Source organism: Diabrotica undecimpunctata, chromosome 1, assembly GCF_040954645.1.
Source record: "Diabrotica undecimpunctata isolate CICGRU chromosome 1, icDiaUnde3, whole genome shotgun sequence".
NCBI lineage: Eukaryota > Metazoa > Arthropoda > Insecta > Coleoptera > Chrysomelidae > Diabrotica > Diabrotica undecimpunctata.
Genome location: NC_092803.1, coordinates 116,536,352 through 116,562,871, shown reverse-complemented (window position 1 = coordinate 116,562,871; position 26,520 = coordinate 116,536,352). Strand labels below are relative to the sequence as shown.

The 26,520-nt window shown below is 30.8% G+C and overlaps 1 protein-coding gene across 1 annotated transcript in view; it reads right to left on the bottom strand.

Annotated features, from left to right (window-relative positions):
* Positions 1 to 12,366: 12,366 nt before the first annotated feature.
* LOC140452874 (facilitated trehalose transporter Tret1-like) overlaps positions 12,367 to 26,520 on the bottom strand; it is a 35,834-nt gene continuing 21,680 nt past the window's right edge. Inside the window, exon 2 of the mRNA XM_072547210.1 lies at positions 12,367 to 17,046. Within this exon, the coding sequence (XP_072403311.1) occupies positions 15,713 to 17,046 (1,334 nt within the window). The 3' untranslated portion in view covers positions 12,367 to 15,712. The remainder of the gene's footprint in view (positions 17,047 to 26,520) is intronic.

Below are 26,520 nucleotides of genomic sequence, written 5' to 3'. Positions count from 1 at the left end.
TATAGTGTCATCTTCATATCTAATGTTATTCAACCATTCATCGTTTATTAGTATTCCTTTCGCACAACCATCTAAAGCTTCCTTAAATACCCATTTAGAATAAATATTGAACCACAATGGACACAAAATACAGCCCTGTCGTACTCCACGTTCTATTGCAATTTTATCAGTTAACTGATCTTCTATTTTGATTTTGGCCGTTTGATTGTAGTAAATGTTTCTGATAATTCTAAGATCTTTGTTGTCAATTCCAATTTCTTGCATTAGAGTCATTAATTTGTCATGTTTTTCTCTGTCAAATGCCTTCTGGTAATCTATAAAGCATACGTATATGTCACAATTCACATTATATGTGAATAGAATGATTAAATGTATTAAACTAGAAGGTACATACGTCGGGGCATTAGTGGAACAAGGAAAAAATAAATATCTGTTTATTTCCAGTAATAATGTTATGATATTTAGACTAGTTATATATATTCCCATTTGCAAAGTAAATACACATGCATTAATTACGTGCTTAATTGCAGAATTGTTAAAAAACATTTTGAAACATGAAAAAAGTTATCATGTGCTTGTTAATAACAAGAGATAAAAATATTTATTCAAAATAAAAAGATCAGTAAACAATAACAAAACTTATTTTTTTACTGTAAATGTATGGAATTGTATATTTGTAATAATAAAAACGTTTTCCATATGGTTCCAACTTAGTGGGAACTATTGTATACGAGACTAGAAGAAAATAAAATGTAAAATTTTAGGCGTTAGAATATTTGGGCCACATAATTTTATACACGTTCTTCCAAAATTTGATATTATTCGTGATTTTTTTGGAAACAAGTGGTTTTAATTTCTGCTCCAATTAATGTCCAATAATAATAAACATAAAGCTCGTCTAATTTCTTCTTTAGATTATTTATTTTTAAGTGAAATACTGAGAGTTCAAGCAAACGTTAAGCGAAATGCCATTTTATTTTTTAAAACTTTTCCATAACAACTCAAGAATGACTAAGCCTATTTGCCCATTTTTGATTTTTAAATATTTATGAAAGTCCAAGAAAGGTTTGAAAGGTGAGAAAATATGATAAAATTTTAAGGAAAATACTATAACAAAACAATTTTATTTTCACATGCAAACAGTCACATATTACACTCCTTTGGATTGACGTCACTAAAACCGTGGCTATTTTCATTCTATTTAGTGTCTACTAAATCGAGTAACTTTTTATCTGCTAATATTTTTATTCTTATAAATAATCAAACAATCGATTAAATTAAAATAAATTAAGTAACCAATATAATCTTCCACATCTAATTCATATTAAACGTAGTAGTATTTTTTTTGTCTTTAGCTTTTGAAATATGTATGTATAACGTCAGTAAATAAATTCCGAGCCTAAATAAAAAAAAAATTGGCAAAAACTATTATTTATTCATCAAAATAATGTCCTTTAGCAGCGATAAACTCATTCTTGTAAAAGATTTATCGTTGCCTTCAAAGTAGTCTTCAATTTCAGCGATTATTTCCTCATCCGAGTGATATATCCCACTACGGAGCATTTTTTAGGTCATAAAGAAGGTGATAATTGCTGGGGGCCAAATCTAGACTACACGGTGGGTGCGAAATCAATTCAAAGCCCAGTTCGTACATTTTTGCCTTTGTTTTTATCAACTTGTGGCACGATGTATTGTCTTGGTTAAACAACAATTTTCTTTTAAACAAATGAGGCCTTTTCTATGCGATATTCGCTAATGGTTATTTCTCCATGTTTTAAATATACCAAACAAAATAATTCCTTGAGGGTCCCAAAAACAGAGGCCATAAACTTTCCGGCGGTTTGTTGCGTCTGTGGTCGCTTTAAATGGTTTTCTCAGGATGCTGTCCACTCAGATGACTGCCGATTTGATTTTGGAGTGAATTGATGGATTCATGTTTTATCAATTGCGACATACCGATGCAAAAACTCTGACTTATTCCGATTAAACATGTCTAAATAGCGTCAATTCTTTGTTGTTTTAGTTCCGGTATGAGAAACCGCGGCACTTATTTGGAAAACAGCTTACTCATACCTAAATGTTCATTTTTCATGTATAATAGTCAAAATGTTCGTTTTTGATAACTTTAAGTATCAGTTGTCCCTTGTACTTTGCGGGTTTCAATAATAATTTTCAGTATTTTTTTCGATGTTTTTGAGAATAACTGCCTTATTTGCACTTTCGGAGCGCTCAGCATCATTGGTGTCGCTACGACCGTATTTGAGTTCAAATCATCGTTTTTAAGCCAAAATATTATTTTTTTCGTTTATTTAATAAAATAATATTTACTTTGTGACTATGAAAGTACTGCCATTTACCACTTTTTTTATTGTAATTAGTGAAATGGTTAAGTAGTTAGTGTAAATTTACTTCCTTGAGGCTCAGTATGGGACGGTAAAAACATTCCCAATTTTTTTGTCCAATAATATAGAAGTAAAATTGTGTTTAAGAAAAAGTTGTTAGATATTGGAAAGTCACTATTGATACCTTGACCAGATTCATCACCTAACCCACATGTTTCTGTTATGTATACAATGAATGTCTAGATAAATTGTATATTGATAGCTCTTTATTTAAAACAATTGTATTCTTTTTTAAATGACTAAAACACTTTTGTTTCTTAAATTTATTTATTTTAAAACATAATTACAATCATGGATTGAGTAACAGATTAAAACTTATAAAATTAATATGCACAAGTAGAAATATTTTTATCAATTTAAACACATTATGTAATATAAACATGTTTGACCAATTGGCCCTCTATGCAACCGTTAAGAGCGATTTACATGAAAAAAGTAGTTAAGACAGCAAAAATAAAAATAGGGACTTATCAATCAATGGAACAAGTAGGATTCTGTAAAGATTACAACCAGACAAAGCGTAGAAACAAGGATGGCATATTATGTATATAGTATGTTCCAAGAGAAACGCATAAAATTCATAATTTTCTTTGTTATAGAGTTTGGAAAAAATATAAAAACAGGTTGATTTTTATTTTCAAATTGTATTTTTCTTTGTCCAAGAATCCAAATTTTTATCGACGAGAATTAGAACCGTCGCTACTATATACAATAGATTGATACAAATCTTTGCATACGATGATGACATTGACATTGGCGAGTAGAGCGTAGCAAGCGAGTTGTTGAGCAATATTTTGTAGCCTTGGAAACGGCCGCTAGAGAAGTCTGTTTAGTTATCCACAAATACTTGATAGTTACTAAGGATTCTATAGCAAACGAGTAACGGAAAACAGTCATTGAAAGTAATATGTTTCAAGGTGTTGTCATCTTCACATACCTTTGCTCGCTGGTGACTACTAGCAACAAAACAAGCGAACAAATTAGAAGACAAATAAACCTTAAAAATAGGGCATACTATGAACTCCAAAAAAAATTCCTCTCAAGAAACATAAAAAAGAACTAAACTCATCGAATAAAAATCACTGTAGAGGCCGGTCCTCGCATATGGGACAGAAACATGGATTATAACGTAGGATGAAAGACTTTTGGGAATATCAGAGTGTAAAATACTCTTATACCAACTCTTTAATAAACAGATGTCGCGTCGTAACGTTCATTAAAAAACAACGATTCACATGGTCTGGTCACATATTACAATACCAGACAATACCATCGCTAAAATACTAACCATAGGATCCCCTATAGGAAGAAGGGGATACATTTTTATTGAATGTTAAATATATACCATTTTACACTAGAAGTTTTTTACCTTACTATAAGTTTATAACTATAAAAGGGTAGTCAACTTAAGGTTGGCTAGTTGGCAATCAGTTAATTGGTATCTTCGATAAGATTCACATGTAGTCCTCGTTAAAGCCTGATCATTTTCATTAGGAATCGTGATTGCTTAGGCTGGGCTAAAGTTCTGGGATAAAAAACGTAAAAGTGAATATCTGCATTCAAATTTCCATCTAAAAAATAATGGCCCACTATCCGATTTCTAACAATCCCAAACTTTTTATGATTTTCCAAACTCCAAAATCATGTTTTTGGAAGCATAGCTTTCTTATCGCAGACTACGGATGGAGCAGTGGATCGCGCTGAGGTGTAAAAAAAATAAAATTGACACTAAAAACTGTAACGACTGTAACGACACATCGCGCGTCCACACTCTTCGCGCGACCACACACTATATGGAATAGTCAACGCAGACCCATGCGTATTTATTTGAAACACTTAAAATTTCCTGATTACTCAACTTACATTTGATTAATGATCTGGTGTGGATATTTGTTGATAAGTAATTCGTACGCTTTTTTTGTCTCTACAAGCAACTGTAACAAAAATTTCTATTCTTTGTCTCTTATTTACAATTTCTGAGAAATTACTTTACTGCGAATAGCTTATATCAGATAAATATCAGCTATTTTACCATTTCGACTATCTTTTGTCCAATACTTTTTTTAATTCAAAAAATAAATGGGCGAAAAAAAAAACTGATATACTTAAATATTGATTGTATCCAGGATGATTTGCTTGCTCTAAGGTTGTAATATTCGGAAAATTATGTAAGGCTAAATATTACTTAAGTATTTGTGGCTTTATTTTGATAAAACCAAATTTATTAGAAGGGAAATTATCGGAATAAGATTTTTAGTCTACAAAGAAAACAACAATACAAATAGATGAACAAAGAAGAAAATAAAAACAAAGGAAAAAGACACAAACCGGAACACAACAGCTCGATTGATGAGGATAAAGAAGAGCAACATAAAAGTAAGAAAGCTCCAGACAAGTGCATAAAAAATGTAAGTACAAGATTAACGGACATAGAAGAGACTAAGAAATTGCTGAGTCATATGAGGCAAGAAATTAAAAAAGATATTGTTACGATAAAATCATGATTCATATTTAACTGTAAACATCTTTTTCTAACAGGTATTTTTTAGCAGGTAATATTCAAACGCGTTCCCTCTTATACCTGCGATTGGAACTCTCCAGAAGAAGGGTCGAATAAATTCGTTGGCGATCGAAGATCAAAGATAATTCGAGACAATTCAAAGGTCAACAAGGGGAAATTAACGGCATTGACAAATTTAAATATTTAGAATTCATACTCTCAAAAAATGGAACCACCGAGCAAGAGATAACCAGCAGATTAGCATAGACAAGAACATGTATTAAACAAATGAACGGGGTACTGTGGGATAGACAGATTACCAGAAATATAAAGAAGAGAATTTATAACACCTTGGTACGCAGTATGACCTATGGAGCAGAAAATTGGGTAATAAATAAACGAAACAGGTCCAAAACCACAGAAACTGAAATGGAGTTCATGAGAAGAAGCTGCAGAGTGACAAAAATGGATCGCATCAGAAATAAGGAGATAAAACGAAGAATGGCAGTAGAACAAGACATACTCAGCTACATCGAAGAAAAACGTTGAATTTGGTATGGACATGTGAGAAGAACAGATCATACAAGGTGGATAGCAAAGATTTCGGATTGGAGCCCAATAGAAAGGAGGAAAAGAGGTAGACCCCGAAGATCATGGAGGGATGAAGTGGACGAGGCCATGGAAAGACGAGACCTTAGAGATGGAGAATGGCGGAACAGAAAGGACTGGAGACGTTGGCTGAAAGAAGGAAGGCGGCGACAGCTGTAAAAATCCTTATATAGATAGATAGAGACATCCGTGGGCTTCGAGAGATTCCAACAGCTGTTTGATATATATATATATATATATATATATATATATATATATATATATATATATATATATATATATATATAATATAGAAATTTTAATTGTTGAAAGCAGCCTGAAAATAAGTTTCTAATTATTCCGTAACGCGGAAATAAATATTGTAAATAAATAATATAAATTAAAGTGATAAGTGTAAGAATATTTTATATATAAATTAAATAAAGACTTTAAATAAACTAAGTGTTAGAACATTTTTATAATAAATAAAGTTAGTAAATTAGACAAATAAAGTACAATATCGTGAAAAGCAAATCAGAAATTATTGGTGAAAGGTGAAAATATGAAATAAATATGAAAAATGAATTAGAAAATATAAAGCAGAAACTTAAGTAAAACAAAATAGAAACAGAAAATTTTAAAAGAGAAGTAGAAAAAAAAAGAAAAAAAATGGGAGAAAGAAAACGAAGAACTCAAAAAAACATTAATACTTATGGATAATAGCTTAGAGAAGATCGATAAAGAAAAAATACGCAGTAAATTAATCATATCAGTAATAGTGGTAGACCTAGAAGATAAAGAGAGACTAAGAGAAAATACATACAGAAAATGATGGAAAAACAGCTTAAACAGAAAATAAAAATTTTTATGTGCATTTAAAATAAGATAAAAGAAATGTATAATAAAAACAAAGGGCTGGGAAAACAAACACAAAATACTGCAAGAAAAAATTAAACTCAGATATACAAGAGACGGTAGAGAAATATAATATATAAATGCAGCGCTAACGTACATGGAAGCAAAGTTACCAAAATCAATCAGAGACATAGCAAACCAAGAAAGAAGAAAGGGGACAAAAGTAAAAATTAGATACCAGAAATTAGAAATAGATGACAAGGTGCTGAAATGGAATGCAAAAGAAAACAAACTCACAGATATTGAAAATGCTCCAAAAAACTAGAAACTAAGAAGATTGGATGAATGAAAAGGAAACAGACAATTCGAACGAAGAGGAAATTAACTCAAGGTATATTTATAATAATAATAAAAATACAAACAAGAGAAAACAAATTAAGAAAATGACAAAAAACTTTGGAACATGGAACGTGAGGACACTGATGACTACAGGAAAAATGGAAGAACTAGCGACACAGTTAAAACAATACAAGATAAATATTGCAGCAAAGTTCGGGGGGAGGACATGGAAAAATCAAAAAGGAAAATTTATACAGTACGATATGCAGGTAAAGAAAAAATATGGAATTTAAACCCATAAGTGAAAGAATATCATACATAAAAGTAAACAGCAAACCGAACAAGTTGTCCATAATAAATGTCTATGCAGCCACAGAAAACAGTGATGACAAAATAGCAGTTCTATAAAACACTATAAGGAAAACGCTGAGAAAATCCTGGAAGAAGATATATTAATCCATATAGGAGATTTAAACGCCCACATAGGCAAAAAAATTGCATCAGAGAGGTTGCAGGTGCAAACTTAATACATGATACAACAAACGAGAATGAAGAAAGACTATGTAATTAAGCAACGACATTAAACATGGACATAAGTAGCACGAGATATAAACACAAAGATTTACACAAAATAACATGGATGAGACCAGGAAGTCTGGAGGGATATCAACTAGACCATGTACTGATTAAAAATGCACACACAAATCTGTAAATGACGCTAGATCTCACAGAGAGGCCTACATCGATTTGGACCATATGATAGTGATTACAAAATGTAAGATAAAAATAACAAATAATGAAAGGCGGAAAGCACAGAGAAAATGGGACGTACTCGTAGATAAATTGAAAGATAAAGAAGTAAGAAGAAGATTTGCATAAGAAGTAAATACAGAGATGCAGTTCGATGAACAACTAATGGAGGAACAGTGGAAAAAATTTAAAGAAGAAATAAACAATGCAGCAGAGAAAGTGGTTGACAAACTGCAAAATAAAAGAGAAAATAACTGGTTTGACGATGAGTGCAAATTAACAGTCGAAGAAAATAATAAAACAAGATTGAAATAGTTAAGTACAAGCAAACAAGAGAAACGAGAAAAATCCAAAGATCAAAGGCAAAAGACAAAAAAAATATTTAAATAAAAAAAATTAAAAAGTAGAAGAAATTATGAACGACATAGAAACGCAAAATAAAAGATACAATTTAAAATCATTGTACCAATATTTAAAACTAGGCAACTGAAAACGGACAGCTAATATAGCTATAAAAACACAAAATGGAAGTATTTCGTATTTTTATATTTTGAAGAAATATATCAAGAAACAGTTAGATAAGAAGAAAGAAAAACAATAACGAATACAAAACAAGATAAAGAAGAAGAAAAATTGACCTAGACAGAAGTAAAAGAGAAAATTTGCCAACTTTAAAACGGGAAAACAGCGGGAGAAGACAGAATATGTACAGAACTTATAAAATACGGTAGGGAGGCACTATACACACAGATTTATAAACTAATACAGAATACACTACAAAGTAATAACTGTTATAATTGGAGACAGTTTAACAATATATCCGAACATTTTATTCGTCTCTACGAGGAGGAATTTTTCATTCTTACTAAATCTTTTTCTAATCTTCTAACACGGAAATACCGTCTTCTCTGTGATCTTTCTTTTCTTAAATCAAGTCGTGACCATCACGTCATTCCGAAATCTCTTCAAATTAAACATCACACTAATTCTTCATCAATTTCCAAAATTCTTCGAGCAACTGGGTTTTCGCTTCTTAGAAATTCAATTCATTCTATACGATGCAACTTAGATTCAACAAATTTCCTAACTTTTCAAAAACTTTTCAAAAACAATGACATCCACTCTTCCAATATCTATCCATTATTATGGGACACTTTCGATTGTCTTTCTCACCGAAAAGCCCAACACATTTCTGACAACAAAACCCAAACACAGAAACGCAAACTGGACCAACTTATCTCTCAGCAAAATCCACAGCCCATTTCGATTCAACAACCCTCTACTGTTGTTTGCAATCTCTCAGATATTCTCATATCCGATTCAGCTACCAAAGCTCTGTCAAAAGGCTTCAATTTTTCTGTCACTCCTCTTTTCATCCCAAGAGGGAATATATATATATATATATATATATATATATATATATATATATATATATATATATATATATATATATATATAATATATAATATATTTCAATTTTTCAAATTAATTTCGACCGTACTGTGCTAAATATTGATTTATAGTATCAACAACCAGTTTGTTTACATAATGTTTAGTATAAATCAATATATATATATATATATATATATATATATATATATATATATATATATATATATATAATTTAGTATTTCTTGGGTTTAGGTTCAATAAAATACATATTACATGTGGAACTAGATTTTAATTTCCATTGCAATCAACGTTTCGGCAGGAAACCCTTGTCTTTGTCAAGATTCTAAAATTGTACATGTATAGGACAAACAGTTATTGTAAAACATGTATATATATGACTTACCAAAACGTAAAACGGGAGACAATAATGAACTGACACAATAAATAAAAGTTGATAACTGACATCTCATTACTGTCGTTAGTATATAATTATTTTTATATGAGCGTATCATCGATGGTTTCGAAAAAGGTAAAAGAGTAAAAATGTACACTAACATCCCATTGCAAGAATTCCAATCTTTTGTAGAGTTAACGTTAAACTCAACACACTTTAAGGACGAAATATACCAACAAATGGATGGATGTGCAATGGGTGCAAGTATTTCTAGTGTCATTGCCCAACTGGTTCTGGAAGACTTAGAAAAATCTGTCATGAGTCATTTAGATTTAAATATACCATTCTCTAACCGCTATATCGATGACTGTATCTGTGCTATTCCAACAAATAAAATAACCGAAATTTTAGATATTTTCAACAGTTACCATCTAAAACTAAATTTTACTATAGAAATTTAACAAAATAATAAAATAAATTTTCTGGATATCACCTTACATCGCATAAACAATATAGTAAAAACCATGTGGTTTACAAAAAAAACATGGTCTTCACGATATCTTAACTACAATTCTCATCATCCATTTTCCCATAAGAAGTCTGTAATTATAAGTCTTGCAGATAAATCTATACAACTAACAGATCCAAAATATAGACCAACTGCAATAAAAAAAGCAAAAGATGCCCTTCTAAAGAACGCATATCCCGAACATCTAATCTAAACTATTTTCAAATCAAGACTTAATAAATTTTATAACAACACAAATAACAACAAACCCAACAGCATCAAAACTAATTACACAACTCTTCCATGTATAAAAGGTTTATCCGAACAATTAACAAATCTTTTAGCCAAACATAATATAACAGTGGTCCACAAAAGCAACAACATTTTAAATAAATATTTCACAAAACTAAAAATACAAACTCCAAAACTTAAAAAATCACATGTTGTTTACGAAATACCATGTACTAACTGTGAAGGTGTCTATATCGGTCAAACTAGTCAACTGCTTCAATCCAGAATTCGCTCTCACAAATATGACAAGAACAACGTCACTGCGCTCACAAAACATGAAAGTGAGAAGAAGCATAAATTTGATTTTGAAAACATCAAAATTTTAAAAACAGAACAAAACAAAAAGAAGAGGGAGATATACGAATAAATAGAAATAAAAAGAAATACCAACGCAATAAATGACAAAAAAGATACACAAAACCTAAATAAAATATATTTTAATCTGATTTAAATAATAATAAATATAACACCATAAAAATCTCTTTAAGTCAGAACATATCTCCACTTTACCTTTTTCGAAACCATCGATGATACGCTCATATAAAAATAATTATATACTAATGACAGTAAACCATAAGATATTAGATATCAACTTTTATTTATTGTGTCAGTTCATTAATGTCTGTGTCCCGTTTTACGTTTTGGTAAGTCATATATATATATATACATTTTTTACAATAGCTGATTGTCTTATACATGTACAATTTTAGAATCTTGACAAAGGCAAGGGTTTCCTGCCGAAATGTTGATTGCAATGGAAATTAAAATCTAGTTAATACCAAATTTATATTAAATATAGTACGGTTCAAGAAACTCAAATCTAATATATATATATATATATATATATATATATATATATATATATATATATATTTTGTTTATCGCCCACGAATCTTAAGTAACCAGTAATTATATCTTGAAAATAGGTAGATAAGTGAGATATCAATATTGGCCGCGCCATCAATTACACATTGATTGTTTATTTCTATTATATGCAAGATGTACACAGTACATCCGGCTTTATATATTTGTAGGTATTTATCATCATATAAAGTTAGTACATTTTCTATTGTCGTGGCATGAAACGTAGTTAAGAGTTTGTGTTTTACATTTGTTTTGTTAATTTATATAAGTATATTATGATTGATTATAAATTACCAACAAACCAAAAAAATCAGGATATCAGTTTTTCCTGTATGTCTGAGCAAAAACTTACTCTCACCCCACTTGTATGTAGAGCTTACAATCTTTAGTTCGGAGTTAAAGTATATTCTCATATATTTGTAAGACTTGTGTAACAATATTAACTGCTGGGTTAAAAGCTACAAAACGTTGAATACTCTTTGCAGTACCAATGATATGGAGAAAACCTACAGGTCTCATGTTATACAGCCCATTTTATAGATTGTTACTTTTGTCTCACGAAGATTTAAAGCTTAGCAATGAAGTCCAAGAATGCTATGCAGTATCCCTATTTACCATCAGCTATCTCGCCCCGTTAAACAAAGCAAACATGTTTTTATACTAATACCATTAAATGCTGAAGAAGAACTTGAAAGTTTCCAGCTTCCATCTAGTGATATACAATTAGAAGAGGAAATATACAGTGATCCGCTATTTCAAGAACCAGAATGTTCCTTAAAACTCCATCAGGCCGAATTTAGTTTATTAATACAGAGCTTTTAAAATACTTGTGCCCAATTTTCTTCGCAATGTCAAAGTTGATAATTACAAAGATCTTATCGCTGAATAACATACTGCCTACAGAGAAACGAAATGGAACATGTGTATAAAACTTTACCTTCTGGATGCTCATCTGAATTTCTTTCCAGAAAATTTACGTGCTTAACTGATGAACATAGAGAATGGTTCCACCAAGACGTTGTAGACATGGAAAACCGTTACCAAGGTAAACAAAGTCCAAGTCTGCTGGCAGATTACCGCTCTAACCTTCCTCGTAGCAAATAAAGTATGGGTGATTGAAAAAATTTAAGTTTACTTTAGGCTTTCTAATGATATTCTACATAATCAACACCATTTTTAATCCATGTCACACAAAAAATTAATTTTAGTTGACCAATGATTATTATTATTATCATTCATTTTGTTAATTAATAAATGATATATTACTTTTTAAGTGTGTAGCTACTTTTACGAGCTATTTTAAATTATAATGTATATTGAAGTAGAGGTGTATTTTTAAATAAATAAATAAATTTGCATCTACTATTTACAGATTTTCAGAAAACGTTAACTTTTATAAATAAGTAGATAACAGTTATTCAGGAAAATCAAAAATATTAATAAAAAAAATCAGACTAAGGGAAATTGCAATGAAAACTACATAGATCATACTATACTATATTTGTAGCCTCTTACACATTTTTTGATATATTACTTTTTAAATTGACAATAAGAAAAATTGTGATACGTGGTATACAGCCAGCTACAGGAATTTAGTTTCCTTGTGGATATTACTTTTTTTCTTCTTTTTAGCCTTTTATCGTTCATTTTCGGACATAAGCCTTACCCAACTCCTTCCGTCGATCTATATCCTGAGCAACACTGTACTTCCAATTTGTTCCGGCTGTTCTTTTATGTTGTCCAGCAATCTCATCTGTGGTCTTTCTTTTGGTCATCTACTTTTTTAATGTCACCAACGTTGTATTATGGAATTTCAATCTTGATATTTTTGATTAGAACTATGACCTTCGAAGATCCATTTGAATTTGGAATTTTTGTCGTGATGTCTTTAACTTTTGTTTTTTATGTTAAAAAATCGTTCCTCTTTAAATGTGATAGTCGTTTACCTAACATTGAGTTTTCCACTGCCCTTCTGGCTTGTTTATTATTTATTCTTGCCTTGGTTGGGGTCCACTTTTAACATCCATTGTGTAATGATAGAAAGTATGCACAGGTTAAACACTTTGCTCCTCATTGTGTCTATTCCAGTTTTTTTTATAGTGATTACGGCACTTTGGTTCTCTTTGTCAAGTTTCAGAATTTGACCTAGGTTGATATATTCTTGGACTTGTTCTATCTCACTGCCATTTATACGTCTGGGGTCGTTTGTGTTTTTGTCATTGTTTTTGTTTTTATCATATTCATTTTAAGGCCGATATATTGGGAGCTGTCTGTCAGTTTTTTCATTACAATTTGTAATTCCTCGAATGTGCTCCACATAATCACGATGTCGTCAGCGAATCTGAGGTGGTTTAACTCATTTCCATTACCATTGATGCCATATATTAGCCAATTTGTAGTTTTTAAGACGTCTTCTAGGGCTAGATTATAAAGCTTTAGTGATATTACGTCGCCTTGTCTAACGGCTTTCCTAATGGGGACCAGATTTGTATTTTCGTCTAGTTGTACCATCATAGTTGCGTTTTCATATATTATATAATATATTAGTTGCCTGTATCTCAAATCTAATAATTTCGAACCTTATAATCGACGGGGATTTTAAAAACCTTTCCAAACATTTTTAATTTTTGTGTACCTATTTGTACCATAAGAAGTTAAAAATATTGTTTTTTCTTTTTTGTTTGAAGAGTAAATAAGGACTTTTGGCTATGAAAGTTCGTTCTGTGCATTTGGTATTATTTATTGTTCGTTAATTCGTGAGGTAAGAATATCAAAGTGTTAGGATATTTACTATGAATGTTCATATTTTAGGGTTATGTAATTGTTTGATTAAAATATTAATTATTTTTTACTGGATTTCAAGGTATTTTGTTGTTAATTTTATCAGGGTTATTTCAAAATAAATCAATAAATCATTGAATTTATTAGCGACGTTGAAAAATATTTAAATTAATGTTTTATTCTTTTTTGTTGCCAGTGATTTTATCCTGTAAAAGACTAAAGCTCTAAGTTTTCCTATAGTTTACGTTATAATATAACAGTCTGTGGAAAACTTTCTATTAAATTACCATAACGAGTGTTTAAAAAAATATTTTTTGAATGTTGCAATAGTTTTTGAGTTTATGTTGAAGATATCTCCTGTATTACTGAATCTTTCAGTAATGACAAAAAACTACTATAAACTATTTAAACTACAAAAAACGAATATATTTAGTCTTTTAGGGGATAAAATTACTAGGATTTAAAAACGAATAAAACATTAACTTAAATATTTTTTAACTTCGAAAATAAATTAAATGATTTATTGATTCATTTTGAAATAATCTGAATACCTAAAAACAACAACAAAATACCTTGAAATACAGTAAAAAATAATTAGAGTTTTAATCAAACAATAACGTAACCTTAAAATATGAACATTCATAGTAAATACCTTAATGCTTTGATATTCTTACCTCACAAATTCGCAAACAACAAATAATACCTTCTTCTTCTTAACATGCCATACACCAAAGTGCGTAGAATCTCATCTCATTACTAGAATTCTGTTCTTGGCGGCGTGACACAGCTCGCCTGTATTGTGTATTCCTGTCCATTCTTTAATATTTCTTAACCAGGATAATTGTTTGCGGCCGGCTCCTCTCCTACCTTCGATCTTCCCTTGTAGGATTAACTGTGGTATTTCATATTTTGCTCCTCTCAATATGTGCCCAAGGTAACCAATCTTGCGTTTTTTAATTAATTTAAAGAGTTCTCTTTCCACTCCGGCTCTTTTAAGGACGTCATCGTTTCGAACTCTATCCACCCAAGGTATGCGCATCATTCTTCTTAATGACCACATTTCAAATGCTTCAAGTTTGTTGATAGATGTTTTTTTCAAAGTCCACGTTTCCATGCCATAAAGCAAGATGGACCAATCGCACAGAATAAATGTTCATAACGAAAAGTCCATATTAGTTCTTCAAAAAATTTAAATAATCAATATTTCCAAATTATTATGGGACAAATACAAAGAAATTAGAAATGTTTGAAAAGGTTTTTAAAACTTCCGCTCATTGTGACGTCAGAGCTTAGATCGTCCATTATAAACAACTGGTAATAAAAATTTAGAACAAGCAATAAAATCTCTTACAGATAATGTATAAATTAATATAGAAAAAACAAAGTATACGTTAAATTGTTCTTGAGACGAAATCTGAAGAAACGAACACAAGTGAGATTTTATAAAAATTGGAAAATACATAATCTAAAGTGTAGACAAATTTAAATACTGGGTAATGAACTAAAAGATAGGAATGTAGTACCAAAAATAACTAATAGATAGGAATGCTACTACTACAACCAAATCAAGATATTAAATTGTTAATCAGACCTACAAGTATCTAAGTAACGTCCTAAGAGTAATGAAGAAAAATGTTGGCGAAATTATGGCGACCATCACAACAATCTGTGATAATAATAAATCAGAGAAAATTCTAATTAATCCTACATGTAAATCAGATAAGTAGAGTGTATACATGTTCAGCTTATGGTCCTTACAGGGGTTTCTATAAAACTAAATGAGACCTAAATATAATAAAAGTTAATAAAACCCTTGGCTCGCTAACACTATCGTTGTTAAATCAAATGAAATAAAAATAAATTATTTTAAAAATGCTTTGCAAAATATAAAATAGAAAATCGTATAACAGTATATACCGCCACACGTATTCAATTTAAATGTTACAAATGATGATGAAATTATGGGATCAAAAAGAGTAAGTTATTGACTTTTTAACTACGTAATATTTATTACCAAATTAATCATTAAAAACATTAGAATAATAGTTTTAGTTACTTAACATATTCTTTATTTCTAGGAAACTCTTCCCCTTTGTCTCTGGTAGGAAAAAATATAAAACAGTACAACCAATTAAATTAACAATACTGAAGAAAAACATACAGTAATGTTCTCCAAAATAGTCAGCAGCAAGAGGATATGCAAATGACGTAGAAATAGCGCAAATGTCTCCAAAAAATTGACAGATGCTACTACCTACAGATCTTATGTCACTAGGAAGTAACTCAGCTACTAAAGTATAAGGTATGCAGCTAAGACCAATAGCAAATACTATAACAAAGCAAATAAGGCAAAGCACTGGTACTATTTTAACAGCATAAGGTATTTCATAACTGTTTTGTTGAAAATAAAAATAAAATCCCAAAACAAACATCGAAATACCACAGACAAAAGTTGCCATTAAAATCAAAACTCTGCGTCCTACTTGCTCAACAATATATGTACCCACAAACGCGGCACTAAATTTGATACTTACAACTAGTACCGACAAAATATTTCCATTTACTTCTGGTACAGCTTCACTTAAAATTGGATTAAGGAAAGCTGCTACTATATTCGGCCCTGCAGAATTTTGAATGATTAAAACTGTAGCTGCAAGATAAAATCCCTTTCTAACACCCATATCTTCCCTTATGCGCTGTAAAAAACTTGTCTTTGGTAAACAATCACTTTTGACCATATTCTGTGTATCCAAACACTCATTCTCGATATCCGTAATGAGTTTGTGTTTTCTTAATTTCCCAAGTGCTAAGATAGCCTCATCTTTTCTTCCCTTCATTAACAAATATTCTGGGGATTCAGGCAAGTACGTACAACACATAAGACACAATAGTGCGGGTATTCCGCAAAGTAAAGAAAAAATACTAACAGAAGTCACAGCGCCAATAATGTTTGCGTATAACTCGCCAAATATTATTCCAAAGGTCATGAAAAATCCCAAACGACCTCGATTATGGTCTTCAGCAATTTCCGATGTATAAGTGGGTATTAAAACTGGTCCACCACCTAAACTTACTGATATAGTGTATTTAAAGATAAGTAAAGTGTAAATGTTTTTCGCAAGGTATAGACCGATAGCGGAGATGAAAACACCAGTTGAAATACAGATTAGAGTCCGTTTTCTTCCAATAAGGTCTGGTACTTTTCCAATTAATACTGTGCCTGTGACTAAGCCCAATGGATAGGTTGCGGTGAGAATTGAAAGTTCCCATACAGTGAGCGGTCTTCCTATTGGATTGACTAGAGTGTCATTGGATTGTAATTTTGGTACTACTGGGGAAGTCCAAACCAGCATACTGCCAAAGCATACTAGCAAAACATTCACTGTAAAAAAATAAATACATATTAATATCACTGAAGATATAAATATTTTGATGTTAGTCTAAGATACTTTTCTTTTCTTCTGACAGTTCTATATCGCATCCTCAATATCGTGAAACGGTTTAAAAAACACGACAAGTAAATTTAAAAATAATCTAACAGAAGACAATGACAGATATGAAAAAAGTGCATATATTGGGTGTATCTAAATTAAGGGTGAATCTTTTTAGTAAATATACATACATTTGAATTGGCAGCATGGCAGCAGTTGATGAAGTCAACAAATAATTAAATAAATTAAATAAAAGTAATTCAATTAGGATAATAATGGAGAAGAAAGTGCCTTTGGACATCAAATTAAGTGATAAAGTGGTAAAGTATGTGGAAAGTGATCAAAGTACCAAGTTCCTTGACGCAATTACTGACATACGTGATACTTTTGTAACTGACCATGCCAAAGCGAAAAGTCATTTAACATTAAAATATGATCTCAAAATCGCAAACATTCAATTAGACGCTTCAAAACGTATTATCAGGGAACTAGAACGAACGATTAGTAATCAGGATTATATTATAAATTTGCTACAAAACCCAGAAAATTTGAAGGTTAAATATATGCCAAATACAAACAAGCAAAGCGGTGTTGCCGGTCATCCTCCAAATTCCGTCGCTAAAAATGATGGAAAGCAAATCAAGGGTATATTAGAGACACGTGAAAATTTAACAATTACAAATCAGCAATACTCAAGTGCTCTGCTAATTTCTTAGAGAAATGATAATAATTGGAGATTTCAACATTGATTTCAAAAAGCTTTTTATGAACTGAACAGTTTCCGTCATCTAATTTCTACTTTTGGCTTAACCATACATATTAATGAATTTACTAGAATTGCAACTAGATCAGCAACTTGTTTAGATAACATCTTAACAAACATAAGCAGAGAGATAGTTGGTTGTGAAATTGTGAACCCATGTATTTCTGATTATCTTTCTCTTCTTAAAAACTAAATTTGAAAAAAGTCATAGTTTTAATACATACAGAAGACATATTATGTAACAAGTAATGTCATCCTGATGTTAAAACAGTCATTAAATAACGATGACTGGGTTTCAGTTATTTCTCTCAAAACAACTACAGAATTAGCTTAATTTATTACCGAAATGTATGCAAAGTTAACTGAAATTTATTTTTTAATAAAAAAATTCACGAACTCATAATAAAGCTCCAATTTCTTAGTTTAATGATGAACTAATAGTAAAACGAGAAAATCTTTTGACTGTCAAGATAATTGTTGATGTTACAAAGAAATATAATGAGTAAAAAAGCTTAAGAAGCACTATAAATCAACAATATCATTAAAGAAAAAACTGGCTTATGAGAATTTGTTTTCCTATTCAGAAAATATATCTCGTAACAGTTGGAAAGTTATAAATTATCACAGAAATAAATTTCAAAATAAAAAAGTCTATCCAAGCTCGATTACATCAAAAGATTTCAATAACTACTTTACCTCAGTAGTTAAACATATTAGAAATTCTTTTAAATCCACAAATAAAAATAGATTTTTTGTTTGAAAGATGTACACTGTCCCTGCGACTCTTTATTTTTATTACCTGTTAGTACTAGACTAGACTAGAGAAACATGCAGATTTTCAGCAGGGTAAGATCTTTCAGGTCGCAGTGTGAAACGGTTTAAGAAGCCATCTCGTTAAAGCAACAATTTAAAATGTATAGATAATGATAATAAGTCTTTATTTTATCGCTTTTAACTAACTTTCAAAAAATTTAAGTAACGGAACGCTATCGGCATTAACGTTATTTTTTCGTCATATTTCTACAAAAGTGGCTGTCACCCAATTCCTGTGATCCTAATAAAATAGTGATGAACTTGATAACAACTTGTACAGCCAAACAAACAATAACAACAAACTCAACCAGAAAGTTAAAATACAAAACAAGGCAGCCGCTGAATATTTGACTTTGACATTTCGGCAGGAAATAACTTTTGAATAAAATGTAATAAAATATTTGGAATAAGTTATATCATCAGTGTAAGGGGCTAGGCCTATCAGAAAATAGATTATAAACGTTTTTTATTAACTAATAAAAAGACACAGAAGTTTTAAAAGAGACTGGAGATGTTGGAGTAAATGTTATGCATACGATCTGCAAAAAGATTTGGGAAACAAGCGGGATTTGTCCCAGGAAAAGGCACAAGAGAACACATCCTTAATGTCAGACAGCTAATCGAAAAAACTCGTGAATTCAATACTCCTATGCTATGATGAAACTAGTAACAATTTGAAAAATTTCTAGCATAACAATGCACACAAAACTAAGGCTGGTAAGGGCACTTATTTATCCCATAGCCACATATGCATCCGAAATATTATTCATGTTAAGAATATCCTGGATCAATCATCGCACTAAGGATAGATTGCTTAAACAAATACAACAGAGATATTTGCAGCATTTTGGACACATTGCTAGAAGAACAGGTTCGATGGAAAAACTGATAGTCGAGGGTAGAGTTGAAGGAAATAGACCTAGGAGAAGATCTTTAAGCTGTTGGGTAGATCAATCAAAAATATTGATTGACATGAAGCCGAACAACAACTAGTCTAGAACAGGGAAGAATGGAGGGAAATCGTGAAAAAAATGTAAAGGCCTGATGGTGTCACCACATCCCAAAAGCGATTAGGACTGAGGAGGAGGAATAAAAAGAACGATACAAAAAATAAATTATCGGACTTAAACCTATATTCAATCTCTGTATCCTTATATTTTGCGGCAACGCGGCAACAAAATGCTCTAGACAAATTGTTTTCTGACAAGAATTACAATTTTTTTTTACCTTTTCTATTTTTGCTGCGAAAGCAAAATGTACAAAACTAAATATGTTAGGATTTAGGTTGCGACGCATTTGGTAACGTTCTTTTGGCAATTATTGCTATAAAATTGCGAAGGCTCAAAGGTAAGTTCGGAAAAAATGTATGGTAATTGGCCATCTTCAACCAATCCGTGAAACAGAATATAGGGTTTTAATTTCATCGACCACATCCACAGCGCCTTTTTTTAGATTATGAAATTTTATCTGGTTTTAGGTTGCTTTCTGTAGTTTTATCGATTGGATTGTCGTCATGTAGAGAAGATAGTAGAAACATATTTTATCCCTTTTTAGGAATATAGGAGACCGATACACTGTTCCGCCAATAAACAAAAATAATACTACGAATTGGTCTTTTCTTTATAGTAATTTATACTGAAGGAATTACATTTCTAAAGGAGTTACAAACTGTATTGAGAACTGGGGCTATTATTTGTTTGACAATACTGAAGACATTATCAACACGTTATGAATCATCGGCCTTCTTTCCGATATATGTTTCTCAATTTGACGTGTAAAATGTTCTAGCTTCAACCAGGGCATAAATTTTGATGCTATATTTTGCATGCTTGTGTGCAAGATATTGCCTAAGTCTGCAACGGCCCTTAAAAGCCATTAAAATCTCATTAACGATTCCGTTTTAGCCACTTTTATTAATTTGCCTTACATCGTTGAACGAAAGTATCAAACTGTTTCCTAATGGGAGCCAGATTCTTCTGCTCCTTGAGAATAATTTATATCTGTAAAATCGTCAAACCTCAACGCTCAAAGTAATGTATAAAATCTTCTGGAAGACTTTGTGCTATAAAAACATACAGGGACAGTACCGTCATCTGATCAAAGCTAGGAGACATTAACGTGTTTACTTTTCTTTACCCCAGCTAAATAAAGAAGGTCCAATAAAATACATATCTTATCATAATTCCTGTCTGGAAAATCTCTTTTCTTGATCATAGTTGCTCCTTATTAGTTACCAAATAGACGTTAATGTAGTCGACAATTTCCTGACTAGAATTATCTGGGAAAAACAGTTTCCAACATTGTAAGGTTGTCTTAGCTTCACGCGCTACAACTTTTACACTTAGAATTTTGACAACTACATTATGGATTCTTGTTCGGCCACTTTACAATACACTTTAGAAAGATTTTTTTAACTACATCGTTTTATGGTCTTTCCACAGAATGTTGAAGACTTGTTGAAAAAAATCTCACCTTCAGCTAAAATTCATCTTAAACTGGCTCGCAATCAGACTGCTCGCTCGCTGTTCGTATCGTGGAAATAATGTTTATTTTTCACGCCACTTTTGATTGATCACGTCTTTCAACCTGGTCATTGAGATCTTTAATTTGTTCATTTTTATCTAAAAATGTAGAAATCTTAAATTATATAATTTATTTTAATATCTATCTTGTAGCATGTATAATTCCTTATAACCATCGAATATTCAATGTATAAATTTATTTGGTACGCCCCTGAGCTATGTATAAAATTTCATGAGTATTTGTTTATATTCGATCATCGCAGAAAAACTCAACTGCAATTTCAACTGCATAATAAAAATATGGTCATAGTCTACGTTTTAGTTCTGTAATTTTCAAAGCTAAGAATGATCCAGATCAGATACTCTGAGTGCATAGTTGAAAAGAATTCCGATTAAATTAACAATAATTAATAATTACATAATTTTATAAACTATTGTTCTGCTTAAGTTAAAATGGTTTGCTACAGCAGATAGTGACCAACCGTCTTCTAGTTTCGTTACAATTTATGTTTTTAGTTCTTTGTTAGCATGTAGGCTCATTTTTTGAGGTTAAACAGAATGAGTTTATACAGGGATGAGTGCCTTAAGAACCGGCAAAATAACGCAAAAGATAGAAAACATAATACGTTGTGAAATAAAAAGAGATTAAAGTAGTAGAGGTGAGAAATTATCGATATTAACCTATAATTTACTTTACATTACATTAGAATTATCGAAAATTTCCCACCTTTAGACGTTAACTTATGAGCTGGTTGACTTCAGTCATAGTAATACGTATCACTTAATGTAAGTAAAACAGTTTAAGTAGGAGTATTTTTTTTATCCAAAATTAAAATATTGATCAATAATAAACTATGATTTGAGACATGTCGCATACACTCTTCTCAATACAGAATTATCATAGCTTGTTATTCTGTATTCGTCAACACAGAATTAATTATCAAATTACTACTAATTAAACTGTTTACTTACATTTGCTTTATTGCCTTCAATCAGTTTTTACTTTATGCGAAATTTAAAAAATGTAAATGTTCGACGTCATACTTGTAATATTATGACTGAAGTCAACTAGCTCATAAGCTAACGTCTAAAGGTGGGAAACTATCGATAGTCCTAATGTAATTTAATGTAAATTAGAGGTTTCTATCGACTAACTAGCGGACCAACTCGACATCGAGTTTTTTAAATGAAATTTTTATTTTGCGAGAAAAATATACAATATATACAATGACCGGAAGTAAAAATATTTTTATCAATAACTTACATTTTTTAACTCTACGTTGAATTCTCTATTGATTTGACTAATAAAAACTAAACCGGAAGTCGACCTCAAAACCGGAATGCAATTTTTAGTTCATCAAATGTCGACATGGATATCTATTTAGCAGTTAATTTTGCATGCTGATCACGAATCCGGTGTCAGATTTGCTATATCTTGACGTTTTATGCGCGTTTCGGGTCACTTCCGGTGTCGGATCGCAACCGGAAGTACATATTTAGATTTGTCTCGACGAGACCTTTCGATCCATATATACATTGTGGGGTATAAAACTTAAAGTAAATTTTAACTTCCGGTCATCTCAAAACCGGAAGTGAATTTTTGTACCAAAAGTATATCTTGATAATCTCATACATAATACTAATAATATTCCGAAAAAATATTTTAATTATCTAATATGGTTTTTAAGTAAAGTTGTGGACAAGAAAAGGGCTTAGCGTTTTAGTATATAAGATTTCCCACCTCTACTACTTTCATCTCTTTTTATTTCACAACGTATTATGTTTTCTATCTTTTGCGTTATTTTGCCGGTTCTTAAGGCACTCATCACTGTATATAAGACAAATTTTAAGATTTGGCAGTGACAGTTACAGTATGTAAATAATAAGTGTTTATCCTTCAAAATACACTGCTCAATTTTCTACAAAATACGCTTTAAGAGTCGTATCGGTTTTTTTAGGAACCAGCTGTACCTATTATTTAGTGTAATTTTTACTTAATAGTATCAGTGTACTTTGCAATTTTATTTATTTCATTGTGTCTGACACAATGCCCTGTTCTCATCTAGTTGTTATTTTGTTTTTAGTTATATTATGGTCGTTTACCATCTTCTCTACTGCTATCTTTAGTACAGTGCATACCTTGAAGATTGCTTTTTATGGTAACCAAAAATTTGTTCCCTCTTCTCTATTTTTTCACCGGAAACTAACTCATAGAAAGCTCTACAGAAGTACAAATAAGTGACTACGTAAGTAACTACCAAAAACATATTTGAAGGGGTAGAAGACGCCTCAACGGGGTAAAAATAACAACAACTAGCAATCCCAAACCAGGTAATGATTAGGCAGAAAAATATACTCAATTAGTGACAAGCCGCTGTCTGATTGAATATTTCGACCGTTTCCAGATCGCCTTTGATAACGTCTGCGGCATCCAGAAATAAAATAAATAAATAAATAAAAATAAATAATTACATAAAGTTTCCTATAAACCCGAACTATAATAATATATTGGAAGTTATCGGCTATTAAAACTTCCGCTTTTTTATCAAATATATTTTTTAAATTTTCTCTGTATCCAACCGAAGATTATGCAACATTATTTTTACAGATCTCCTGAAATATAGGGGGAATCAGAAAGGAACAGAAAGTTTGAGCACTAATTGGATAGTAGAGGCAAATATTTAGGTGGCTAAATTACGTAGACAAAGACGGTTGTAAAAGCGTAATTTAAGTCGTGTGGACTTAAAAAGTGCCATAATGCAATTGAATCGTGGTTTTCTTAAGAAACAAAAATATTGCGGGAGATAATTGATTTAGCTTAAGAATTTCTTGCGATTCATATGGTGATAACCATACGCCTATTGATTCCTAATAAGTCTTCAGTGCGTACAAATGTTGTACACTTTATCGGTACTCATTATATTAATAATTGTATTGGTTACCTAGAATAGTATACGCAAACTCATAATTAGTTTCAATAATATTACCATAGGCACATTTAGTTTCGCTCGAAAAAGTAAACCGAAATCCTGAATAGTAAAGTTGGAATAATAAACAATCGCCCGCTGTTAAACGATTTGAAATTTAAAATTTAAACGCTGATAATGATTATATTTTATGTGTACAGTAACACAGTTAAAAAAAATAAACGAAAATCTAATATCGGGAAAAGGGTAACGAAGAAATTACTTTTAGGGAAGGTATACCAAAAAGTACCAGTATACAAAACAATAAAATTGTTGAAGAGGTTATTATCACCATTTTTACCTTCACTCCCAGTTCACAGCCTTCGGATTATGCGTATTATTCCATTCTGATAAAATTAGTCCTCCTTCTCTTTGCTTTGTCTCCATTTTTTTTTTAATCTTTACAGTTCTTTTCCATTATTTATTTTGATAATTTTTATGTCATTTTCGATGTCATGTTACCTTCTTTTCTTGGTCTCCCTTGGATTTTTCGTTGAATTGGAGTCCATTCACTCCCTTGTAACTTCTTTGATCATCTTGTTTGCCGGTCTTCTGATGATATGTCTTATCTATTCCAAGCATTTTGATTTATTTACAGTATTTTGTATATATTTTCTATTATATTTCTGTTTTTTTTCCGAGGGCTTGGTTTTACATTACAATTCTTTCTTGAATTCTTCTTTTCAGATGCTTCTATGGTTACTTACATGTTGCTTAATGTTTTTACTTTTTCAAATTTGAAGTTTTGAGTCGTTAAGTGCCACTCATTGCTTTTTTGTTTTTTCCTTAGTTGCAATTGTATATATATGATATTTTTATTGGTCATATTTGTTTTTTATTGGCATTTCCTTAAACTATCAGATTAAGTAGTGTTAGGGAGATGGGATTCACCCTTTGTGTGACGTTCGTGGTTTGGCTTAAATTTCTTTGTTAGTTTTTCTTGAAACTTCACTCTTGCATTTGTTTCTTCTAGTACCATTTCTGCCAGTTACATTAGTGTTTTTGTTATCTATAGCTCCTTTAATGCTTTCGTCATTATATTTTTCTTTGTTGTATCGAATGTTCTTTTAAAGCTAATAAGTACTATACTAAACTATTTTAAAGTATATAAAGCCATTTTTATAGTCTCATGGTATTTTTTTTGCACGGGTTTTGATTTTCGTAGTTAATATACTTACCAATATTTTATACATATAATTTAAAAATTTTGATTGGTCTTTACTTTTCATACAATTCTTGATCTCCTGTCTTGTAGACAGGTGTAACGATTCTTATGCTCCATTCTTTAGATATTCTTTTTTGTATCTACATTTGTTTTATTTGATGGTATACTTATTTCAACAAAGTTTGAACCACATTGATATTAATGGCGAAGAAGATCTTTATAACGGTATGGAGCGCGGAGGTGGCAGTCGATTGGTTTTAATGCTTGTATAGTATTTTGGACATGACAAAGGGCAACAGATTTATCACATCTGGTCACAGTTGATGTAAAATCTCTTATACAGGCTTGACAACATATATTTTTATGCGGCAATTATATAATAACTTAACTGGCTGGGATACTGCAATCAGGGAGGCAAACAAAAAATCACCTGATTATATTTTCCAGAGAAGAAAACTAGATGTCAAAAACTATGCGACCCGATTAACAATAGACACCATTCTGAGTCTGGGTTTTAAAAAACTCAACATTTTTACAAAAACATAATCATTGGCCTAATAACCGATATTGTTATAAATATAGTATATACACAGGCAATTTAGTTCAGCATTATATTAGTTCGTTAGTAAATCATAATAGTCCATTTGTTCGAGATGTAACTATAGTTACTCGTAAGCTGTAACGTAATCATATAAATAAGTAATATCATCGATAAGTTATTCGGTGTGTATATAACAGTTTAATACATCATTTAACCTTTGCGTCAAATAGATGTAGTTCCATAATACAGCATAAGTTTTGGATATGTATCCAAAAGAGTATATTCATCAATTATACATTATAGCCACCACGTAATCCAGTTTTATGGAATATATTGACAAATGAATTAAAGAAAATGTTGGACATATCGAACACTTACTTTGACAAAAAGTTATGTTATTTAGTTTAACTATCATTCTTTAATTTGGTTTTTAACAAAATGTTTTGATTATATGACTTTAATTTAACATAATACGTAAAATGTTTGATGTAAAATCCTATTATTCTGTTATTTTGTCAAATCCTATTATTAATTATCCTTCTGATATATTTATTTTATTTAATATTTCGTTAACTATTAACTTAAGTTAAAGGTATTTTATACCAACATTCAGAAGTATTAATGTTTTTGTTTATTTTTCTTTCGTTGCCTAGAT